We start from the raw sequence: 20925 nt of genomic DNA, 5'->3' as shown, positions 1-20925 counted from the left end.
GAAAATGGCAATTACACCTCCTAGCAGTGTTGCTTGAATCCTCTGGTTAAAGATAGATCATAGGATACAAGCCATGTGGAGCAAGGATTTGATTAAATGCTATATAATCTTGTGGTAAAAAGAGCGTGCCAAAAACTGGAACTCCTCAGTGAAGTTTTTGGCTCTGCCACTGATGCTCTGTGTTACTTCAGGCATCTCTCTCCCTACCCTTCCCTTTCCTTGGAAGACAAGGGAAAGGTTACGTGTGCCTGCCCTGGAGGGATGTCAGGTTTGGCACATCTCCACAGAACCACTTTGCAGCTTGTGTTGCCAAACAGCGGCTCTCTAGAGTGCAACTGTTGTGTTTTTATGGCCTGATGCAGAGATATTGACTTTAAATAGGGGGAATTGCTGGTTTTGAAACTTTATCTGCAAAATGAATATATTTTTTTGTTTTCCCCTTCTGTCTTCAGGTGAAGGCAACAGTGTACTGGGACTACATGAAAGCAATTGGACTCTTCATCTCTTTTTTGAGCATTCTGCTTTTTATGTGCAATCATATAGCCTCCCTGGCTTCCAACTACTGGCTAAGTTTATGGACGGATGATCCTGTTATCAATGGGACACAGCAGTACACAAATGTCAGACTGGGAGTGTATGGAGCACTGGGAATTTCTCAAGGTTTGCTTGGTCTTTCCTATTTTAAGATTAGCTGGTTCAGAATGCTTCTAATGTTCTTGGTGATCTTGTATCCCCAGAACTGCAGCAGCAGTTTACTAAGGATTTGAGAGTGGGGTGTTTCTTTTTTTTTTTTTCTTTGTAGAAAGATGAAAAACTTGAGTGAATAAAAAAAGGGCAAGCAAACCAACCTATAAAATTATTTAGTTAGTGAATATGGTTTTCTTTTGTTTGTACAAAACAAGAATGAAAGTGGTTTGCAGGGGCTGATGAGCCAGCAGTTGGTGATAAAATGTCTGACCCAGGAAATGGCTCCTTAGGCTGTAAACAAACTGCTAGCCTGGTTCACAGGGACAGTTTGTCACAGGAGGCCATTGCTATGCTGCCTCCCTTGCAGCCACGGCCTGGCTGAGCTGTGTAGGCAGGTGTTTCCTCTGACTGTTTGAGGGTCCATCTGAGGCACCACGGGGAGGCCAGCTCTGCAGCTTTTTGTGTGTCCTCTTTGTGGTCACTCCAAGTACCTCATTTCAGAATTGCCATAAAAATCCTTCCATAAAAACTAAATGCTATGTTAAAATTCAGTGGTCTTTACTCAAGGAAAGTGGTCAAATATTACACAAAATTTTGTAGTGGAGAAACAACTTCTTCCGTGAGTGAAATGTGGTGTTTTCACTGATATTTTTTTTTAATTTTTTTTAAATTACTTGAAGTAGCTGCTGAGTCTACTTGTAGTGAACCCTGGTTCTCAGGATTATTGTACTAGAGACTTGCTAATGCTAAGTGATGATAAAATTAAGGAAAATGTTTTGTGTGAGAGGTGGAAGCAGTTAAAACAAGTCGTCTTTTCTAGGTATTGCTGTGTTTGGCTACTCGATGGTTGTGTCAATAGGGGGAATATTTGCTTCACGACACCTGCACCTTAACCTGCTGCACAACGTCCTCAGGTCTCCAATGAGTTTCTTTGAACGTACACCCAGTGGAAATCTGGTGAACCGTTTCTCTAAGGAGATAGATACCATTGACTCCACCATTCCACCAATCATCAAGATGTTCATGGGCTCGACATTTAATGTGATTGGTGCTTGTATCATCATTCTGCTGGCCACACCTATAGCTGCTGTCATTATTCCACCTCTGGGACTTGTCTACTTGTTTGTCCAGGTAGGGGGGTTTACCTGGGGGCATTAGGACCAGCAGTCACTTATCCTCTGTTAATGAAGACAATTCTTTTCTGACTCTGCACTGGGATGGATTTTAATGTGTTTGACTTGAGTCATGCTTGACTGACTGTGTTTTGCATGGTTTCTTGATTAGCTGATGTCAGCAGAGCATTTCCTTCCGTTGTCAAGTGTAGAGTGACTTCTGTGCAGAAGGTAATCCTTGAATACCTAAGCAGGCTTTATAAAAATGCCATTAGATTTTGAGGCAAATTTTGTATAGCTTGTTGCTCAGAGCCCAAATATTGAAAATGTATGGGCTTTTCTAAAACTAGCTTCCAAACAAAAGAGTAACCTTTAGAGGGGTATGTATGCATTGCTGATGTGCCTGTTTCATCAGAATATTGTTTATAGAGAAGAGGAACGATGTCAGCCTTTCAGTCCTGTCTTGTGTAGGCAGAGTGTGCTTGCTTCACTCTTGCTTTACTCTTAGAAATCTAGTAGAGCCAGTACAGATCAGAGAGAAGCTGGGTTATGACTTTGACTCTTGAATTAGTAAATCAATCGGGCTGCATTAGTAAACCTTAAAGGCAGTGATGTGTGTGTTTTATAGTGTTGAACTAAGCTTGCAGAGAGGAGAAAGGAGAACGTGGCTATTGCATGAGGTGGTTTAATTGGTGGTTGTTTAAAGACAGCAGCGTGTATGTATGTAATGGTCTTCAGGCCTAGAAGTGTTGGAGAAGGCTTGTGTTCTTATGTGTAAGTTGAATCTCTGTAACTGACAGCCCAAATGGCAGGGAACTGTCTTACGATTCCCTTCGTCTTTTCAGATGCAGTCTGTATGTAACCATAATTCTCATACTCTGATTTGCAGAGATTTTATGTGGCCACTTCTCGTCAGCTCAAACGCCTTGAGTCTGTCAGTCGTTCTCCTGTATATTCTCACTTCAATGAGACCCTCCTGGGAGTCAGTGTCATTCGAGCCTTTGAGGAGCAGAAACGTTTCATAAAGCAGAACGACATGAAAGTGGATGAAAATCAGAAAGCTTATTATCCAAGCATTGTTGCAAACAGGTAACAGTGGGATTGAAATATTGAAAGGCAGTTATATAGGGAGGGCATGGTTCTGCTGCCTGTGCTTCTTATAAATCACAGCTCTCAGCATACTTGTCCAGGGTAGGGAAGCCTGTGTGGATGTATCTGTTTCACAGATGTTTTGCTTAAACTTCTGTGATGGAATGAAGATTACTTCCGAATTTCTTTTCTTTCTGAAAGTTCCTGCCTTACTTCTGGGTAATGTGGTTTTGTTTTGGTTTTTTTTAAAGTTTTGATTCATTGATCCCAATGTTAACCACAACTGCTTTCTGAAATAAGACAGGAATTTATGTACCTGAAAGGTTTATTAATTTTGGATGCCTCTGGGTTTGCATGCTGCTGGAGCAGAATATCAAATACCTTGCAGTTCCTGTGTCACTGGCAGTACACAGGTGCCGTATCACTAATCTTTCCAAAAAACAACACGTGTGACAGAACAATTGATTGGCCACATTCCTAATTTTCTGTGGGTGAATTACTGGAAAGATGTATTACATTTTTCTGTCTTGCAGGTGGCTGGCTGTCCGTCTGGAGTATGTAGGGAACTGTATTGTCCTCTTTGCAGCATTGTTTGCAGTGATGGCACGCAACAAACTCAGCGCAGGACTTGTTGGCCTTTCAGTGTCCTACTCACTGCAGGTAATTTTACCTTTTTTAAAGAAAAAAAAAAAAAAAGCTCTGAATTGTAAGACTGCATCAGAAAGTTAGAACCTTGCTATGGCTTTGGAGGGAAAACTAATAACTAATATAAGGAACATAGAGATTACTACCTACAAATAGCATCTGGGAAGTTCCTTCTGTGCTTTGCCTGTGTTAGGGGATCGGGCTAAGTCAACTCATTCTCTGCATATTAAAGGCACCTGGACTTTTCTCCTATCCAGCACTGATAAGCCAAGATCTCATCTGTGTTCATGCATTCCATGAACTTGCAGTGCTTTAGTTGTTTTGTGTTTTTTATTTATTGCGGGTAACATATTTGGTGTAAACTGCTTCTAGACTTCTTTTCTTCTTGCAGATAACAGCGTACTTGAACTGGCTAGTTCGCATGTCATCTGAGCTGGAAACCAACATTGTTGCTGTAGAAAGAGTCAAAGAATACGCTGAAATGGAGAAGGAGGTACATTGAGTTGTCCACCACACCTGTAGAAGTCAGTGTCCTGTTCTGAGGTCTCGCCCACAGCCTGGCTGAACGGGTTGGAGAGTGCAGCTAGGCATGTCCTTTGAGCTGAGGGATAGGACACAGCTTAGTGCTCTCAGTGCTCTCCCTCTAGGGACAGGCTATATCTTAGTGTGTAGTTCCTGTGGGTGCGTTTGAGGTGTATCCACTGATATTTACACAGTGTTATTTAGGAAATGTGCTGTTCTGCCATGGGCTAAGCAGTGGAGCTGTACAAATGTTTTGGTTTCCTAAGTGCTTAAACTTTTTTTTTTTTTTAATTTTTGTTTCACTTTTTGCTCTCAATGTGGGGAGTAAAGAGGATTTGCTTTTTTTGTTTTGATTCATATCACCTAACAACTCATTTCATCTGCAGTTGTACCCCTTTTGGCTACAGAACAGAGCTCCCTATGGCTTCTCTTTGCCACGCCTGTCACTTGAACCTGAGTTGAGTCACCATTTTTGCAGCCAAACCTTATGAGGACCCTTCCTAGAATTTTCTTCTCAGGTTCTTGTAGCAGACCAGTGTTTATACAGTTAAAAGGCTTTCTGTCTGGCACTGGCAGTGAATGCAGTGGGGTGTGTTCTCTCCTCTCCCAGGTCTGTGGGAAGCTGAGGCAGCAGCTGTTTACTTTACCAGCCTGTTAATCTTTTAGTGCTTATGTCTCAGTTAAACTACTTCTAGTTGCATGTCTGGCTTCTCCAATGGTTTCCTTACTGTGGTGGGGGTGTAGAAGGAGGCTATCTGAATACATGTTGCATGTATGATTCTGCCATTTGTAAGAGGAAAGTTTATCCAGCAAGTGGTACTTGCGATAGCAAAGCCCTTGGCTACATATACCATCTGCCTTGGGGCAGCTCTTTCCCTCTCTTCCCATCACCATCACAGTTCCTTTTGCAAATTAGACTAACAAGGATTTTTCTTAATTTCTTTCGTTGAGTCCTCCGAGCCCATGTCCAGTTGAAGGAGGAACTGATCAGATGCATTTGTGTGGTTTTTTTCAGGCTGAATGGAGTATTGAACAAACTGCCCCAGCAAGTACCTGGCCTGAGGAAGGGAAGGTTGAGTTTCGAGGCTATGGTTTACGTTACCGGGAAGACTTGGATTTGGTTCTGAAAAACATAAATGTTACCATAAATGGGGGTGAGAAGGTAATGAATCTGGATTTATAGTAGACTGGTACTGTTTATAAGTCTGCATGCATAAGCTGAAGAGAGGTCTATCCCTGTTCTGTAGTGTCTCTTGGGTCCTTAAGAACTAAAAGAGCTTCTGTAGGATCAGTCGTCTTGTAACTGGCAGATGTAGTAGGCTTTTATCCTTTTTGGGGTGTATCCTGCATCATGGGATAAAGATACGCTATTATGTGGGCTTGTGAAGTATCTTTTGGTCTGGTTTCATAAGGAAGCGAGGTTTACGCTGTCTTCTCTCCCCTTCCCAGGAAATTTTGCTAATTTGTTTGCCGTAAGCAAAGAGGAGTACAGGTTGCAGAGCGATTATGTTAATTATAGTCTCAAGAAAATGAGCTACTAAGTAGAGGGGGGGAAGCCCTGGTCTAGTGAGGCAGAAGTTGCAAGGTGAGACTTTCTGCAGGAAAAAAATGGGACTTCAGAGTAGATTCACTGGATCCAGCAAAACTGATGGCAATATGTGTGTGTCTCTCCTATTGCTTCCTCGCACATGTGCTCACATGCATCCCGTCTCAGTCCAATGTGGATTCTCTGGTGTCTAATAATAGTGTGATCTTGCATGGCAGCATAAAAGGTAGCTGCAAGACAGACCTACTATCCGGCTTCCTTATTTGTGGTATCCAGCTAGGCATTTGCTTTTTTTCCTGAGTGGATGCTTCCTACCTACAAATATAGGCAGAATACTACCTCAGGAGTGGTTAGAAAGGGCAGATGGCAAGACATATATCAACCAACCAAAGTAGCAATCTTTAATACTTATTTAAAAAAAAGAAAAGAATTGGTGGAGACTTCAGTCTAACTGGAAAACAAAACATGAAACTGAGTGCTTTTGGTATATTTTTGCTATAAATTCAAACAAGATAAATGTCAAGTCAGCAATTGTAACTGTGAAGCGTGAACCAAACAAAGGATTAGGGAAATCTTGGCCTGCTCTACCCAATTCCATCTGCCTTTCTAGGAAAATTGAAAACTGTGATTGGATTGCAAGTTTTGAGACTGCTTTTTGTTCTTGTTTTCTTCATATCCAGTGATATTTTTTTTTCTTCCCTTTTGATCAGCCTCAATTTATTATGCTGTTTTGGGGTGTTGATAGCCCAGCAAATATGACAACCTTCTGAAAATGTGTCAGTTTCAAGCAGATGCTTGGAAATGCTGTAACTGTTCCTTGGAGTAAGTTGTTCCTGTATTTCTTCCCAACAGATTGGAATAGTTGGAAGAACGGGAGCTGGAAAATCCTCACTTACTTTAGGTTTGTTTCGGATTAATGAAGCAGCTGAAGGAGAAATTATTATTGATGGAATTAATATTGCAAAGATAGGGCTCCATGACTTGCGGTTCAAGATCACCATCATCCCTCAGGTAGGTGCAAAATCCTGCCATTACCAGAACTCATTTTGTAACAGTGCTGTTTCTCTAATGTACTAGGGAGAATATATTTATTCCTTTTGTGATGTATAGCTATGAAATTGAGTCATTTCAGCATGCTCTTTCATGGACATGAAACCAAGATTTTTTCCTAGACTGGCTTTGATTTGCTGGTGCTGGGTATCAGGTAGGAGCTTGGCTATGGCCGAGTTGTGGTGTGGAACCAAACCCTTGGCCTTTGGACTCATGGGCCTTGTCAGCACCCCACACTGATCACTTAAATGTTATAGACAGCTTAGCCTGAGTGGGGAGATCTGATCCCAGCTGAACACCTGATTGGGGTCCCTTAGTTAACTGGGACCATTGCTCTTTTGGCCAGTAGAGGGGAAGTAAAGTCTGAGTATTTCCATTTGTGGAGAGCCCGCAGGGGAGTTTTTCTAGGGATAGGTTTCCGCTTTCATTTTAGGTAGTTCCATTCCTTTTAGAAATGGAATGAAGGTACTGTGTAGTCTAGTTGTGAGGGATTGGGATTTTGTGTTGCTATTTCAGGTTTGATATGCACTCTTCGGGCCTTTGTACAAAGCATTCTGACTTTGGCAGGATCTTGTGAGTGAGTTGTGCAGTACTGTTCACTCACAGAAACAAGTACATAATCATCCCAGTCTAGCCCAGCAGCTGTGGGTTTGATAGTCGAAAACGTTTGGAAATACGGATTTACAAGCACTGGACTTGCAGTCTCAAGCTTTCTTATTCTTACCACGTAGCCTTTATTGACTGCCTGTTCTTATTCAAAGTAAGACCATAAAATGTGGTTATATAAATCACTGTTGCAGCATGCTGGCAAAAACAAGTGAGCACACTGTAGAAGGTTTTCTGCACCACTTCTTCTGGAAATCTGGGGGGACTTTGCTTTGTTCTTTTGATCACTTTGCATCAGTCTGACACTACTAGGTCAAAAGTATTTCCAAAGTAGTATTTCTCCATGTCTAAGAAAAAATGCATTCATTTCACTAATACTGCAGCTGAAGACTTTTGAAATATTTACAGATGGTGTAATTCCCTAAGAAGTGGAAAGTTGACCTAGTAGTCCCTGCTGACAGAAGGTTGGGCAGGGAGCGCCTGTTCTTTAACTTAGTAGCCCAGTAAAAAAGTTGGCTGGTTGTGATTTGTTTTGTTTTGTTTTTTTTTTTTTTTTGTTTTTTTTTTTTTTTTTTTTCCTGGATTCATGAGTTACTGAGTCATGGAAAGGTCTGGAGTGCCAGACTCTGCAGAGGTCAGGCCCCCAAGAGGCATAAGGAATAAGGGTGAGGGAGAATAACTTGCTGTTGGAAAAAGTGAGGTCTCACTCCTAAACTCATTAGATTAGCTTGCTTGCAGCTGCATCTGGACATGTTGTTTTCCTTTCACTATCTAAGAAGTACTATTGGAGCACTTGCCACGTTCTGAGTACGTTGTCAATTACCTCTTTCTATGACTAGGATCCAATATTGTTTTCTGGCTCTTTGCGTATGAATCTTGATCCTTTTGACCAACACTCTGATGAAGACATTTGGAGGTCTTTGGAATTGGCTCACCTGAAAAACTTTGTATCGTCCCTTCCTGATAAACTTAATCATGAGTGTGCTGAAGGTGGTGAGAACCTCAGGTATGTCAAAGAACCGTGCTTGTGAATATTGCCTTGAGAACTGAGAGAGAGGTGTGTGTGTGCCCTTCCATCTGCAACTAGACTTTCCACTTCCAGAAACCTTGCAGCTCACTTGGGACAGTATGTGTCTACACCCTAGCAATAGCAATGCAGTTTGGGGCTCCTCCCCTTTGCCCTGTATGAAAATCTGGGGAGGGAGTTGGGGAATTCTTAATGTATGACCAGGCAATCAACCAGCTATGTTTTATTCAACGTGTTTTAAACTCTGAAGTTTGGGAATTTAAAGTAATTTAAGAAATACTCAGAATGCTGCAAGGTTTGACATCTTGGGCAGTCTTGGGAAGGATCTTAGTAGCAGCAGCCTGCTATTTATAGCGGATGCTCTGAACTTACCATGGCTCTTGCCCAACAGATGCAATTTTTCTGAGGAAGTTGTTAGCTTGCTTTTTGCACTGTAACAGGGATATATGTTCGGTCTGTAGAAACCTTGTAAAGTCCAGTCCTCAACACTGCATTGATTCAGTGAATCAGCCTGATGCAGTTATGGTGAAACTATTTGTAATGTATTCTCTTATTACACTGCCAGGACTTCATTGTGAGGGGATGTAGTTTCAGATGCTGTTAGATACTCTGCAGTGAAGTAGTAAGACCAACCTTATCTATTTTGCTGGATTCTTGGCACCTATACTTTAGAACAAGGAATTGCTAGGCTTCAAAATGAATACTGCAAACTTGTTCTGACATTTTTTTCCCCCACCCTCCCATCCCATCTGCGTAGCGTGGGACAGCGCCAGCTGGTGTGCCTGGCACGAGCTCTGCTCAGGAAGTCGAAAATACTGGTTCTAGATGAAGCCACAGCTGCTGTTGATCTTGAAACAGATAAGCTTATACAGTCAACAATAAAGTCTCAGTTTGAAGAATGTACTGTATTAACTATAGCACATCGTCTGAACACAATAATGGACTACACAAGGTAAAGTAATACCACTTTTATCTTGAAGAATAGCATGTGTGACTTGCATTGTGCTCTATTTAAATGAGCATCTTTGTGTTAGCTAAATGTTTACCAGCCCATTTTTAGCCACCTCTCCACAGAGCTGCTGGAATACCTGTTTTGATGGGTGGTGTGTGTGTGTGTTCTGGCTTGCAGTGGCTGTGCTTGGCCTGGAGAGCTCCTCTGATCCTTCTGTTGCACTGCTGTTGTGCCATTCCTGCCCAGGCAAACTGGGAAGGGGAGGAAGGCGAGGACAGGAATCTATTCCTGGGCCTTGCCTTAATTTAGGCACAGCTGGAAGAGGCATCAGAGCTTTAGGGAGCTCATACCCTAAACTAGGCACAGACAGAATAAGGAATCAAAGGGGGAGGTCCTGTGCTTGTTTGAGGTTTATTTGATGCTTCTCTTTCCATCACTTTTGGTTGTAGTTCATACAGCCTCCCTCACCTTCAGCTGCCTTGCTAAGGTGTGGTTGAGGGCAGAGTCGTTGTCTCATAATTTCAGTTTTAAGCTCTCTTGTCCTTTTTATCACAGAATGGCAGAGAGCAAAGTGACCAGTGACAAGATTTTTGTGTACTTTTGTAGACCTCTCTTTGTGCTGTCAATAGTGAAAGATAAGAAACAGGAACATTGCCTGTGCCAGGCCCAGCACCAGCAGTAGTGTCACCAGATGAACACCCAGTTCAGTCACGGCAGTGGGTAACACCATGCAGCAGCACCTGCTAAGGGCTTAGCAAGCATCTCTGCAGTGCCTGGCCAATTAGTGGCGGTAGCTGAAGCCAGTGTTTTAACTGTGAGCTGACTTTACTGACTGCTGTAACTTCTTTGTAAACTTCCTAATTGCAGTTGCACGTTTGTTTTGCATAAGCTATGTCTGCATTTGTATTTCGTCAGCAGAAGCTGTGTAACAGCAGCTGATGTGCTGCAGTATTATGGGAAAGTTATCCCAGATCTTGGAAGGTCTTAGGGGCCCTCACCTTGACAAGAAGTGCTGCCATCTAGTTTCTGGCTGGCTCAAAGCACAGTCAAAAGTCTCATGGCTACCTGCAAATGACTGGGTAAACATGCTACATAGAAAATAGACCAGACAGACCATCTGCAATGAGGTCAGGAAGGACAGAGTTGAGAACCTCTGTCCATTCATACAGTCTGGACTGTCTCCACTTGCATATAATGGCTATGCTACAGTCAGTTTCTGTCTGTACGTATGTATCTGTGTTCATTGGCTTTCTGCATCTTCTTGTGACCGTGTTTTTTTTCCTTGTTTTACAGAGTTTTAGTCCTGGACAGAGGAGAAGTGGTGGAGTGTGGTAGCCCAGACCACCTACTTCAGGAAAAAGGCATTTTCTATAGCATGGCCAAAGATTCAGGCTTGGTGTAGCATTTGAACTTGGTTAGTTCCTGTGGGAAAGAGGGAGGTGATACAGTCAGAGAAATGTAACTTCCCCTGAGCTGGTGTGAACTGTACAGTTCAGTTTCAGACCTAGTGAAAGCAGCCAGAGCATGGCGATGGAAGTAACGTAAAAATGCAATTTTTTTTCTTTTTTTATTCTCCTTAGTATTGATTTTAGCCAGCTTTAGGAGAAGCACATACAGTGTGCAAAACAATCCAGAGGCTTTTAATTTTTGCCTGAAACCTGTCATTATATGCTCAAATGTAAGGTGGAGTGATTAATCAGAGAAGTTCAGAAAAGCTTTTTCTTTTCATCTGCTCTTATGTTCTGAAGTTCCACCCCCCCTTTTTTTTTTGTTTAAAACATTTTTGCAAATGCTAGTTATTTGCTTGTTTGCTGATTCCTAATTTGATGAGCCATCTATTGTGGGATGCACTTGGAACATTTTGTGGCATATAGTACTATAGTCCAAAGATTATTCTTCTTGTGAAATAACATGTGTGCCAGGCTTTCTCATTATGGCATTTACTGTACTTGGTTAATGCTTTTATGCATTGTCCTAAAGGTTTCATGTGTTTACAGTGTATAGCAGCAAGTTCACTATAATATGTCAGTAGTACTGATGTGAAAAAGCACAGTCAACTTCAAAGCAGTATTTAAGCATGTCTAGAATGACAATCACTCCAAAACCAAATTCGTGCAGCAATTGGTGTGTTGCGGTATGCAGTACCTGATCTTACACCCAGTTCACTCAGGAATTCTGATTTGGGTGGCGAATCCTGGTGATGCCTGTGGGGACTAGGCTGAGAAGCGAGGACTTGCCTGAGCAGAGGTTGCAGGCTCGGCGTGATACGGATTCTAATACCCTTGGCTTTGGCAGTTCTGTGCTTTAATAGAAGCTCTGCCACATCAAGGTCCATTAGCCTTATATCGAAGAAACATGCCCTTCACACTGCTGCTGTTGACTCTTAAATTTTGTGGGGAAAGTTCTGTTACAGTTGTTTAAAAAAAGGTGTTACTGTTCTTAAAGTAGTGTGTCAGAGGGGTCTAACAATTCAGTTAGCAATGGAGTCTCGTTTTTGAGATCTATGTTGAATGTTCAGTTTTCTGTGGGAAGAAAAAAGTTACTTTTCTCATGTTCTGATTAGTCTTTTTTTAAAGGAAAATGCTGGAAGAAGGCAAACTAAGTCAGATGGACCCAAATACTCAGCACTCTGAGAATGTGGACTTTGGTGAATGATATTGCTGACCTTAATACTAGACAACTGTCTTTAGAGTAAAACTATTTATTTTTTTGTAAATTATGACTCTCTGAAATTGAATAGACTGAAATTTTCTTTGGTATTTTTTGTAATGACTATACAAATATTTGCAAAGAACTTGAAGTAAAAAAATTGTTTGAAAGATAGCATGATGTGTCATTTCTTGCGTTGTATTTGACAAAAGGTTAGCTTCGCAAGTTCAGGTTTTTGCCTTGAAAATAGAAATTACTGGTACTGCTTAGACTAGCCAGGCTGCTAGGCCTGATGTCTGGGGACTGTTAGCGTGGGTAAGAAACCCTGAGTGCAAATAACTGTGTGTTGTGGTAGGGCTGGATCACATCTCATGATTTCTCTTGTAATTGGAGTGCTGCAGTTTGTTGAGCAGACCAGGTAATAACGATGGATCAGTAGCACAGGATTCTGTGGTGCTGTGGACCTTGTCATACCTGTGGTGTCCACGGCCTATGCCCGCCACATTTCCTGGGCAGCTTGGTGTTAACTTCCTCTGTGGAAATGGAATAGGCAAGGGGTGATTTGGGAATTAGGGGAGGAGGGGTAGGTTTTGGGTTTTCAAATCACCTAATGTTTATGCAGCATTGTGACGGACAGAAGGGTGGAAAGATTGGAGCAAATGGTTAGTAAGAAACGGAGTATAGAGCAGAGAAATGAGCTTGTCAGGTGAGGTGCGTGGCTGGTGTTGTTTTACGCAGCTGCATTAAAATGGAGACAGATCTATTTGCAGAGGAGACCCAGAGGAGGAACTGTGAGTACCACCATGAGACCTTACCCACTTGGGGACAGTCATCCTCCAAGAACGCTTTGTGATCCTTCCCCTTCCACTCCTTCCTGGGAGAGCCCTGGGAAGGAAAGGGGAGAGGGACCACTGGCACTGGACAACGAGACAGTAAAGCTCCCCTGTGTTCTCTCTTTGCCTGGGCAAACTAGTTACCACCAACACCTTCCTCAAGGCAACGGTGTGGAGAACGTCCAGTGAAGGAATTCAGACATGATTTCAAATACCTTGAAAAGCCTTGTGGGTTTAGTGCAGCTTGTTACTGAGATGGGGACTCAGCAGGTACTCTGCAGGTTTGGGATTGAATTCAAAGGAGGTTGTGTTGCTAGAGTTTTTACTTCAGGGAAACTGATTTCAGATTTGAGGAAAAGATGCTTTCCATTGCACACTGATTAACAGATATTTACAAGCCTTGACATATCCATGTGAGTAAGTCCTTTGAAAACAATGGAACTGCACTTAGGAGCATGGTTTGTTTGAAATGCAGAACTTGCAGAATTATGTTTCCACTGTGCAAAATGTTTGCAGTGGAGTTGTCTGTGCAGGAATGATTTAAACTGCATTTGCAATCTCAAACTGGGTACACTGGAAAGTGTCACTGGATGTTCTCTGTCCTGTTCATGGGCTGTTTGTGATCATTTGGGGAACTGCGTGTCCAAAATGCTGTATTTTTGCAGGATAACCTTATAAATAGTGCAGCGAGGGATCAGAAGACTGCTCTTTGTGTGTGCTTCAGTCTTGTTCTTTTTCAATCATGTGGTTATTAATATGCATCATTGTGTTCTCCCAGTTCTATATATTTATACTCTTTCTAGTACAAACTGTTCTGCCCCAGCTCTGGAGTAGATACTCTTTTCTGTTTGCCCTAAGTACCTGTCAGTGCTTTGTGCTGTTGTTGCATTGATTCATGATGCTGATTTCAAATGTCTGTCCTCATAAAAATGATGAATATCTTGTCTGGATTTAACTTGAACAAAATTGTATTATGCATGATGAGGATCGGTCTGAACTAACCTTTACTGCGCACAGAGCTAGCTGAACAAATGCAGGTTTCTTCCCACAGAACCTGTGTGTAAGAGCAGTGTCATATCCCTGCATACAGTGTTACTGGGACCAACTGCAGAAAATGATAGAACTTGCTGCAAGGTAAGCTATTAGAATCTGGCACTAAAACCAGCGGATTTTCCTTATTTAGTCTGGTTTCATTTTTGTGCGTGTTGTTTGGACCTAATGCTTATTTAGTACTTGGGACACTGTCAGCACTCCTGGGTCAGTGAAGCCTGGCCTGACAGCATGTGACCTGCAGTACAAGAGAGCGTTGCCATCCAGCAGGTATCAGTGGTATCACAGCCCAGGGTGATGAGCCTTCCCTCCAGCTGTTGCGGGGCAGGGGGCAGCACTACTACATTCAGGGGTGTGACGCTGAATTCCAGCAGCTGAGCTCAGAGTCACATAGCAGACGCCTATTTTCTTTGAGTGCCTTGATGTCGCATATTTTCCTTTACGCAGCAAAGCTAATGCCAGCTCTGAAAGACAGCATCTGGGACGGGGTGGGAACTGTACTGGGAGCGTGTACGGCAACGAGCAGCTTAGTCCTTGGGAAGGATGTGAGCTGGACACCTTCATCTAGCTGCTGCAGAGCAGGGTTTCCCTGAAGTGTATTGCTGTGGCATGGCCTGAGTTCATCCCGTTTTCATCCCCCAGGTCCCCTCCTGGTGAAGAGGTAATTATTTGCCCACCGGGAGGCTCTTCATAGCTGATAGTCTCGTGCTTCTGTAGGTGGGTATGTTCTCACTTCCTACGGAGCATGTGGAAGCCTAGCTCCATGGTTTTTTGGTTTGGGGTTGTTTGGGTTTTTTTATAAAGATGGCACAATTAATTTCATTTAGATCAGCAGAAAAAAATGGAAACCTTATTTAGCTGCACTGCTGGCTATTTTTGTGTATTTTGTGGAAAAATTTGCCAAATACCTGTCAGGCCTGAAAGTAAGTGGCCAGACTTAGCATCCTTGGTCTTATCTAGAGAAAGGCTGTGCCTCTCCCCAGTTCATTCCATGCTCTTTGCTCTATGGACCATTTCTTCTAGTCTTTGAAAAGACCCTTATCTTTAAAAGTAAAGCTTTTTCTCTCAGAACCATTTTGTTCTGATCTGTTCATTAAAATGTTAAGGATCTGTGAAACCAGTTCAGATCCTGCTGTGCTGTTTCTTCTATCTTACAGCAGTCATGTGTGTGCCACTGCAGCCCATGTGAAGATAGTGGTGGTAACAATAATAAACATTAACATTTATTATAAGCATGTTAATATTTATAAAAGAGTAAAAGAAAACTGTTGAATTTACTGTATCAGATTTCAGGGCGTGTAGATATATCCTGGCTGACATTATTTGCTGCACCATGGAGATATTTCACATCTAGAAAAGCTGATTCTGCTGAGAAAACAGCTCAGGATTTTCAGGAGACCTGCACATCTTAGTTCATGTGTGTGAATAGAGCTGCTTCTGTAAAACTGTTCCCAGTCTTGAGACATCTCTGAAGATATCCTTTAGTGGTTCAACTGCAATGTAGCACAGAAACAGTTGTGCTCTGGGTCACTGATGCCGTTAGCATTTTGGCATTCCTGTGCATCTTGCGACCATCTAGGGAACTAGGAGTGCATGAACTTGGTGTAAATCAGTGCGCGCCACCTTCATTCTTATCTTCTAGCTTTAGCAATTTTGGTATTGCCTTAAACTTGGAATCATGGGACAAGAGTCTTTTAGGTCGTTTTTCTCTTCTACGTATGCTGTGTTTTCACTTTCAGATAGCCTTAAATGAGGAGGAAAAAGGAAAGAAAAAAAAAATCAACTTGGAATTGAAAGCCCTAACTCTTGATGTCCAGATTGGACAGACAACTGGAACAGTGAAAGTGCTAATTAAGCTCTTGACTTAACTTCATACGATTGCATGGCAGTCCTATACTGGCTCAACTGGCAGAGCAGGTGGCCTGCATGGAGTGACTGGCTTTCTGAGGATGAAAGGCTGCTACAGGTAGGTGCTCTGGCCGGGCTGGGCTGTCTCCCAGGGGCTGCACAGCGGTGATGCTTGCTGGCTCCCAACCCCCTGGTCTGGGTTCTGCCTCCATCTGGTGGCCTGGCCTGGCCATCCAGCCGCAGCCGGCCTCGGGTGGGAACACAGCTCAGCCTGCCCGGCCGAGAGAGTGGTTGGAAATACGGGTTCTCCCACAGAAATGTGGGGGCGTCATGTGTTGTTGCTGTGGTCTACGTAAAAACTTGTTTTTTCTCTGAAGTCCCTACTGGACCTAAAGTAAAACACTTGTTTTGCTCCGAAGAGAAAAATAGAGTTGGGAAGCCACTGAGATGTCAATAAACCCTCTTTAGATTTGTGGGTTTTATTTGGACTTCGAGTGCGTAGCTACTGCTGAGCTAAACACAACTGCTCTGTGTATGTTGCACTTAGGCTACACAATAGCTATTAAAAATTAATGCTGCAAAAGTGTAGACATGGCAAGTCCAGGTGCTTGTCTTGATCAGCTCTAGACATTCAGATTACTGGAGGTGTTGGACAGACTTTTATTTTTTTAATATTTAAAACTTCTTCAGCGCAACTTACGAAATAGGCTGTTAGCATAGTTCTGAGCCTGCTGTAGTCACCTGTGCTAAATGCATAATTCAGTCAAATAGTCTAATCTAGAAAGAAGTACCTCTGCAAAGAGCCAGCAGACCTGTCCTTTTAAACACCGCTTGCTGTTCCTTACACCAGATTTTGAAAGGATGGAATCTTCAAGCATTAACTCCTTTATATATTTTGCTTTAGCCAACTTCCGGACAACTTCCTTTTGATGACTATTACTGTTTTTTTGAGACTTGAGCTCCTGATTTGTCACTTACAGTACCACGTGGATGTAAAGTTGGGGACTCCGTCTCATCTGAAAAGCAGGGGGTTTGTTACATGTAGTTTTGGGAATGCCTTTTCTTTTGTCCTTTCAGCACAGCTTGATGTGTGAAAGCTGATGGTATTTTTGTTTGCTCTTACTTTGTGCAAGCCAACAGCACAACTGTGCCCTTTCAGAGATTACCAGTGTGAAAGTATGTTTTGATTATTTTCTCCTGTTGCCTCTCTCTTCGTTACCAATTTAGGAACGGAAAGCAAGCATTTAAAAGATGTTTATATCAGAGGTTATGGTATGCTAAAAGATGTCTGTTTCAGAATTACCCAGCAACATGGGCACTTCTGTTTCTCTTTGACCTCAGCTAAAAAGAAAAAATAACTAACTCTTATCTCACTAGTTCTAAATGCTCCTGGTTTTGAGATCCATTGATAAACCTTTAGAGTGCTCATAACTTGGATCTGTTGTTTGAAATTTTTTTTGTCTCTGCCCTTGAGTAAGGTTTGGAGAAAGTAGAGGGAAAAATTTGCTGCTTTCCTGGTATTTGAGCACCAGTATGGCAGCAGGCACTGGACTCTGCTATTTTAGGCACTTGTCCAGCAGAAACTGTTAACTGCTCCTAATGTGGGTGAAGAGGCTACTGAACAGCTGTTGGTGAAGAAACTGCTGGGTTTTGCTGGTCTGTGTTGACTCTTGCCAGTTTGAACTCTCCCATCCCCTCCCCCATTACTCCTTTTTATACTATATTTACTTTCGCTTACTGAAGAGACCCATTTCAATACTTGATTCTATTTTTATTTCAGCTTCCTAGAAAATGAAGTGCTTTAACAAGTCACAGTAAACAGCAGTATCTCACAGTGTGATTTGTTTGTCACATTGTCTTGTTGTGCTTCTTGAGGAGAGACTTGGGACAGCTCTGACCGCAGCTCCTCAGCACTGTAGGAAGCCCAGGAAGGCTTTGCTTTCAGCTGCCATTTTGGTTTGTTGAAGTAACATCTGAAAGATGATCGTGTCAGAGGCTCTGCGGCACCAGGGTGGCACATGCAGGAGGTAAACTTGCACTCAAGAAGAAAACCAGGAATGAACCACCAGGTTGACAGGCGAGTCCCTGCTACTTTTCCCATCTGCCAGACTGCCATGCTGCAGGGATCAGAGGAGGACACTTTCCACCACGCAAATTCCTTGTGGCCAAATTAGATTCAGAAATGCTGGTATCGATGTTTGGACATGCTCCGCTGTGACCAACCAGCATTTGGCAGCAGGGCTGCTCCAAGCCTTCAAGCAGAAGGAACGATGCTCTGCTGCCCACTCCCAGCCAAGTTACTCTGTCCTGCGTCAGCGAGCCGGTGTCTAAACTGTCTCTCTTCCTCCACGCAGTCTGTCAGCCCTCTGCACAGCACAATTTGCCCAGGGCCCCTCCAAAGCTGACACGGAAAGAGATGCAGTGGATCTGATCCCCAGCTGTGACAACAGGCAGCCCACAGGCAGCCGTATGTTCTCGTGCTTAGTGGCATCCCACTTCCTCTCCCCTACTTCCCCAGTGTTTTGTGCACTTTGGGTGACTAGATCCAGCTGCTGCCTTGGAGTCCCCATCTGTGTAAAAACAGCACTTAGGTGAGCAGTCCTTAAGACACTGGCAAAAGACTAAATTTGTTCTGCCTGGAACTTGGGACAAGCTGTAAAGAGTTAAGTTTGCTTGCTACCAGTTAAATACTTGCTTGCTGTCCATAGAATCTCGTTGGCTTTTAAAAATAATCTGTGTAATCTTTAAGTATGGCAGTATATTTGAGCTCCATTTATAGTATAAATTGGAAATGCTGTGGTCTTTTCCTTTTGGCTTGTTTACTTTTATACCATAAAAGCAACAAGGCGTTTAAGTACTGACTGGCTCATTTTCAACAGGAGAATGAGGTTTTGGTATCTGGAAACATAATGAAAATGGAATTGCGAAGTTTCCTATGGAAATAAAGTGTATCCCAAGTCATGCCTTTTCATCTACTCAACTGCGGTTATAGCTCAAACAAGATTTGGTTGAGTGTCAGGCATTTTAGAGTGAAACCAAGATAACTCAATTATGAGGTCAATTATTCCTGATAGTGGTGGCATTATGGTATACTCTGTGAGTGAGTCACGCAAGGCCTGATTCTTCCATCAGTCTGTAGAACAGTCCCTTCTGGGCTATTAAGTGCTCCAGAGTATCAAATTCAGCTACCCGACCATCTTCCAAGACTAAAATCCTGTGAACATTAAAACAGAAGTGTAAGCTTGGGGATACACCAGCAGCTGTAAGAAACTTAGTTATTTCTAAAATAAATTTCAGTACTTGCTTGTTATTGAACCAAGCTTTCCAGCAGCTTTTCAGCTGGGAAACAGCTATGGGATAGAAATAGGTTTCTGATGAGTGACTATTCAAATACTGAGTTTGTGGGAGGAGAGTTTTTTGGCAACTGAGACTGGAGTAAGATTTGTGAATGTGTATTTTAGCTTCATGATTTTAAGATGGAGAGAGCTGTAGGCATGGTTTTGCTGTCAGTGGGGGGGAAAAAGGGATGTGACACAGCATGAAATGCATCATGTGGGAATAAATGATCTTTGATTAGCCTATTGGTGCCTAGCTGATTGAAGCAAAGCTTTGAGGTTTAAACAAGAAAAGACAGAAATGAAATTGCTGTTCACTAACACTGTGTGGTTTGTCTAGTTCACCCAGGTCTTCCTCCCTCCTTAGGAAAGTGGCTGAAGGTATTACCTGTCACAGTCCATGACAGTGTTTATCCGGTGAGCTATTGTTAACACTGTGCTGTCTTTGAACTGAGTCCTTAGGGTGGACTGAATCTGAAGATCAGTTTCTAAATCTACTGCTGCTGTGGCCTCATCTAGAATGAGGATTTTGGCTTTCCGAAGAAGTGCTCTGGCCAGACAAACCAGCTGTTTCTGACCAGTGCTGCAAGTAAGAAGAGGGATGGTAAATTGAGAGCAGTTTCCCTGGGGTCAGAATATGTGATTAATTTGAAAATAGTAATGAAAAGGTGATTGTTCCCTTTCCCTGAAAGGGTGATTGAGGCTGGTGGCACTGCAGGTAACAGCGTGAAACAACCGAAGAAAATCAAGGGAGTGTATTACTATAGCACCCAGATCTGCACTTGGAGCAGGATTCCAGTGGTTTAAGTACTGCACAAACACAAGCCACCACAATGATTAAGTCTCAAAGGTCTTCCACTTGGCATCTTATGATTTGATTTCATGCTGCTAAACGGGACGATAATGCAGCAAATGCTGTCTGGGCTGTTTCTTTTTCTTTTTCTTTTTTTTTCTTTTTTTTTTCTTAAATTAATTAGACTCCTTGTCTCACTAGCTTTATGTTCTCCTAGCCCATGGGCTGGCACTGCCCTGCTATTGTCTTTCTGCAGATAAGGTACCTTAGGTTTTCCCCTTGGTCAGTACACTTATGTTCCAACTGATCGGGCAAATCTGCAACAAAGTTCTTGAGCTGAGTCAGTTCCAAAGCTGTCCAGATGTCTGCATCAGTGTATTGGTTTAATGGGTCGAGATTCATTCTTAGAGAGCCAGAAAACAAAACTGGATCCTGAGCACAGAGACAGTACAAACAGCTCCTGAAATGAACTATAAAAACGAGCTCTCTGGTTTTCCCTGATAGGTGCAAATCTGTGGCTAATGCTACATTGTATGGGAGACTAGCATGGCATAGAGGTTATTTCCAACTTTGAAATTTCTGATTGTCCCTCCTCTCGCAGAATCTTTATAAACCCTTCTTAGGTGTTAAAGACTTACAACACTGCTGAAGCATTTTGGAAATTAATTTCATACCTGGGGAATGACAGTTATCTTGGTTCTAAGGTCATGGAGACCTAGTTGAGCAATATCTAGTCCATCAATTAGGATCGCTCCTTCTGCAGCTTCCACTAATCGCAGCAATCCCACAGCAAGAGTAGATTTCCCAGCTCCTGTTCTTCCAGTTATGCCGATCTGTAAAGTGCAATGGAAAGCTTTTGGTTTTGATGTTGATCGTTTTCCACAGTTGGACAGACCTGTCATGTTGTTCCTCTTGGCCTTTTGAAGGGAGACAGCTTTGCATAGATCAAATCTTCAGGGCTGGACGTTCAAGACTCACATAGTCTAGCAATACATTCTTAAAGGGAATAATTTATAATTTGTAATTGTTTTGTACGAAAAGGAATCTTGAAAGCCTTTGATGGGAAGAATAACTACAAGACTTAGCAGCTAGAACAGGGCCTTGACGTGACACTAGATTTAAATAGTGAAATTCCTTTGCTGTAACTCTGCTAACCTTCTGTGAAATGAAATTTCACTTGG

At 42.5% G+C, this 20925-nt stretch overlaps 2 protein-coding genes across 24 annotated transcripts in view; one reads left to right on the top strand and one right to left on the bottom strand.

The window, feature by feature from the left end:
* The window catches only part of LOC142045450 (multidrug resistance-associated protein 1), a 65190-nt gene extending 47556 nt beyond the window's left edge, over positions 1-17634 (top strand). For 8 of the 21 annotated variants that reach the window (XM_075058980.1, XM_075058983.1, XM_075058986.1 and 5 more), the window contains 10 exons: positions 453-660; positions 1508-1818; positions 2689-2888; positions 3422-3548; positions 3925-4026; positions 5071-5217; positions 6454-6612; positions 8097-8263; positions 9042-9236; positions 10530-12059. In XM_075058980.1, the coding sequence (XP_074915081.1) occupies positions 453-660; positions 1508-1818; positions 2689-2888; positions 3422-3548; positions 3925-4026; positions 5071-5217; positions 6454-6612; positions 8097-8263; positions 9042-9236; positions 10530-10638 (1725 nt within the window). In that variant the 3' untranslated portion in view covers positions 10639-12059. The other 13 variants (XR_012654598.1, XR_012654596.1, XR_012654597.1 and 10 more) reach the window with 13 other exon arrangements.
* The window catches only part of ABCC6 (ATP binding cassette subfamily C member 6), a 28653-nt gene continuing 23189 nt past the window's right edge, over positions 15462-20925 (bottom strand). Inside the window, exons 28-31 of one of the 3 annotated variants that reach the window (XM_075058992.1) lie at positions 20419-20577; positions 20010-20176; positions 19340-19534; positions 18120-18830 (exon numbers count right to left, since the gene is read on the bottom strand). In XM_075058992.1, coding sequence (XP_074915093.1) covers positions 18722-18830; positions 19340-19534; positions 20010-20176; positions 20419-20577 — 630 coding nt within the window. In that variant the 3' untranslated portion in view covers positions 18120-18721. Of the gene's footprint in view, positions 15513-18119; positions 18831-19339; positions 19535-20009; positions 20177-20418; positions 20578-20925 lie in introns of those variants that run through there. The other 2 variants (XR_012654604.1, XM_075058993.1) reach the window with 2 other exon arrangements.

Source organism: Buteo buteo, chromosome 27, assembly GCF_964188355.1.
Source record: "Buteo buteo chromosome 27, bButBut1.hap1.1, whole genome shotgun sequence".
Classification (NCBI taxonomy): domain Eukaryota; kingdom Metazoa; phylum Chordata; class Aves; order Accipitriformes; family Accipitridae; genus Buteo; species Buteo buteo.
This window is presented reverse-complemented; position numbering and strand designations above follow the sequence as displayed.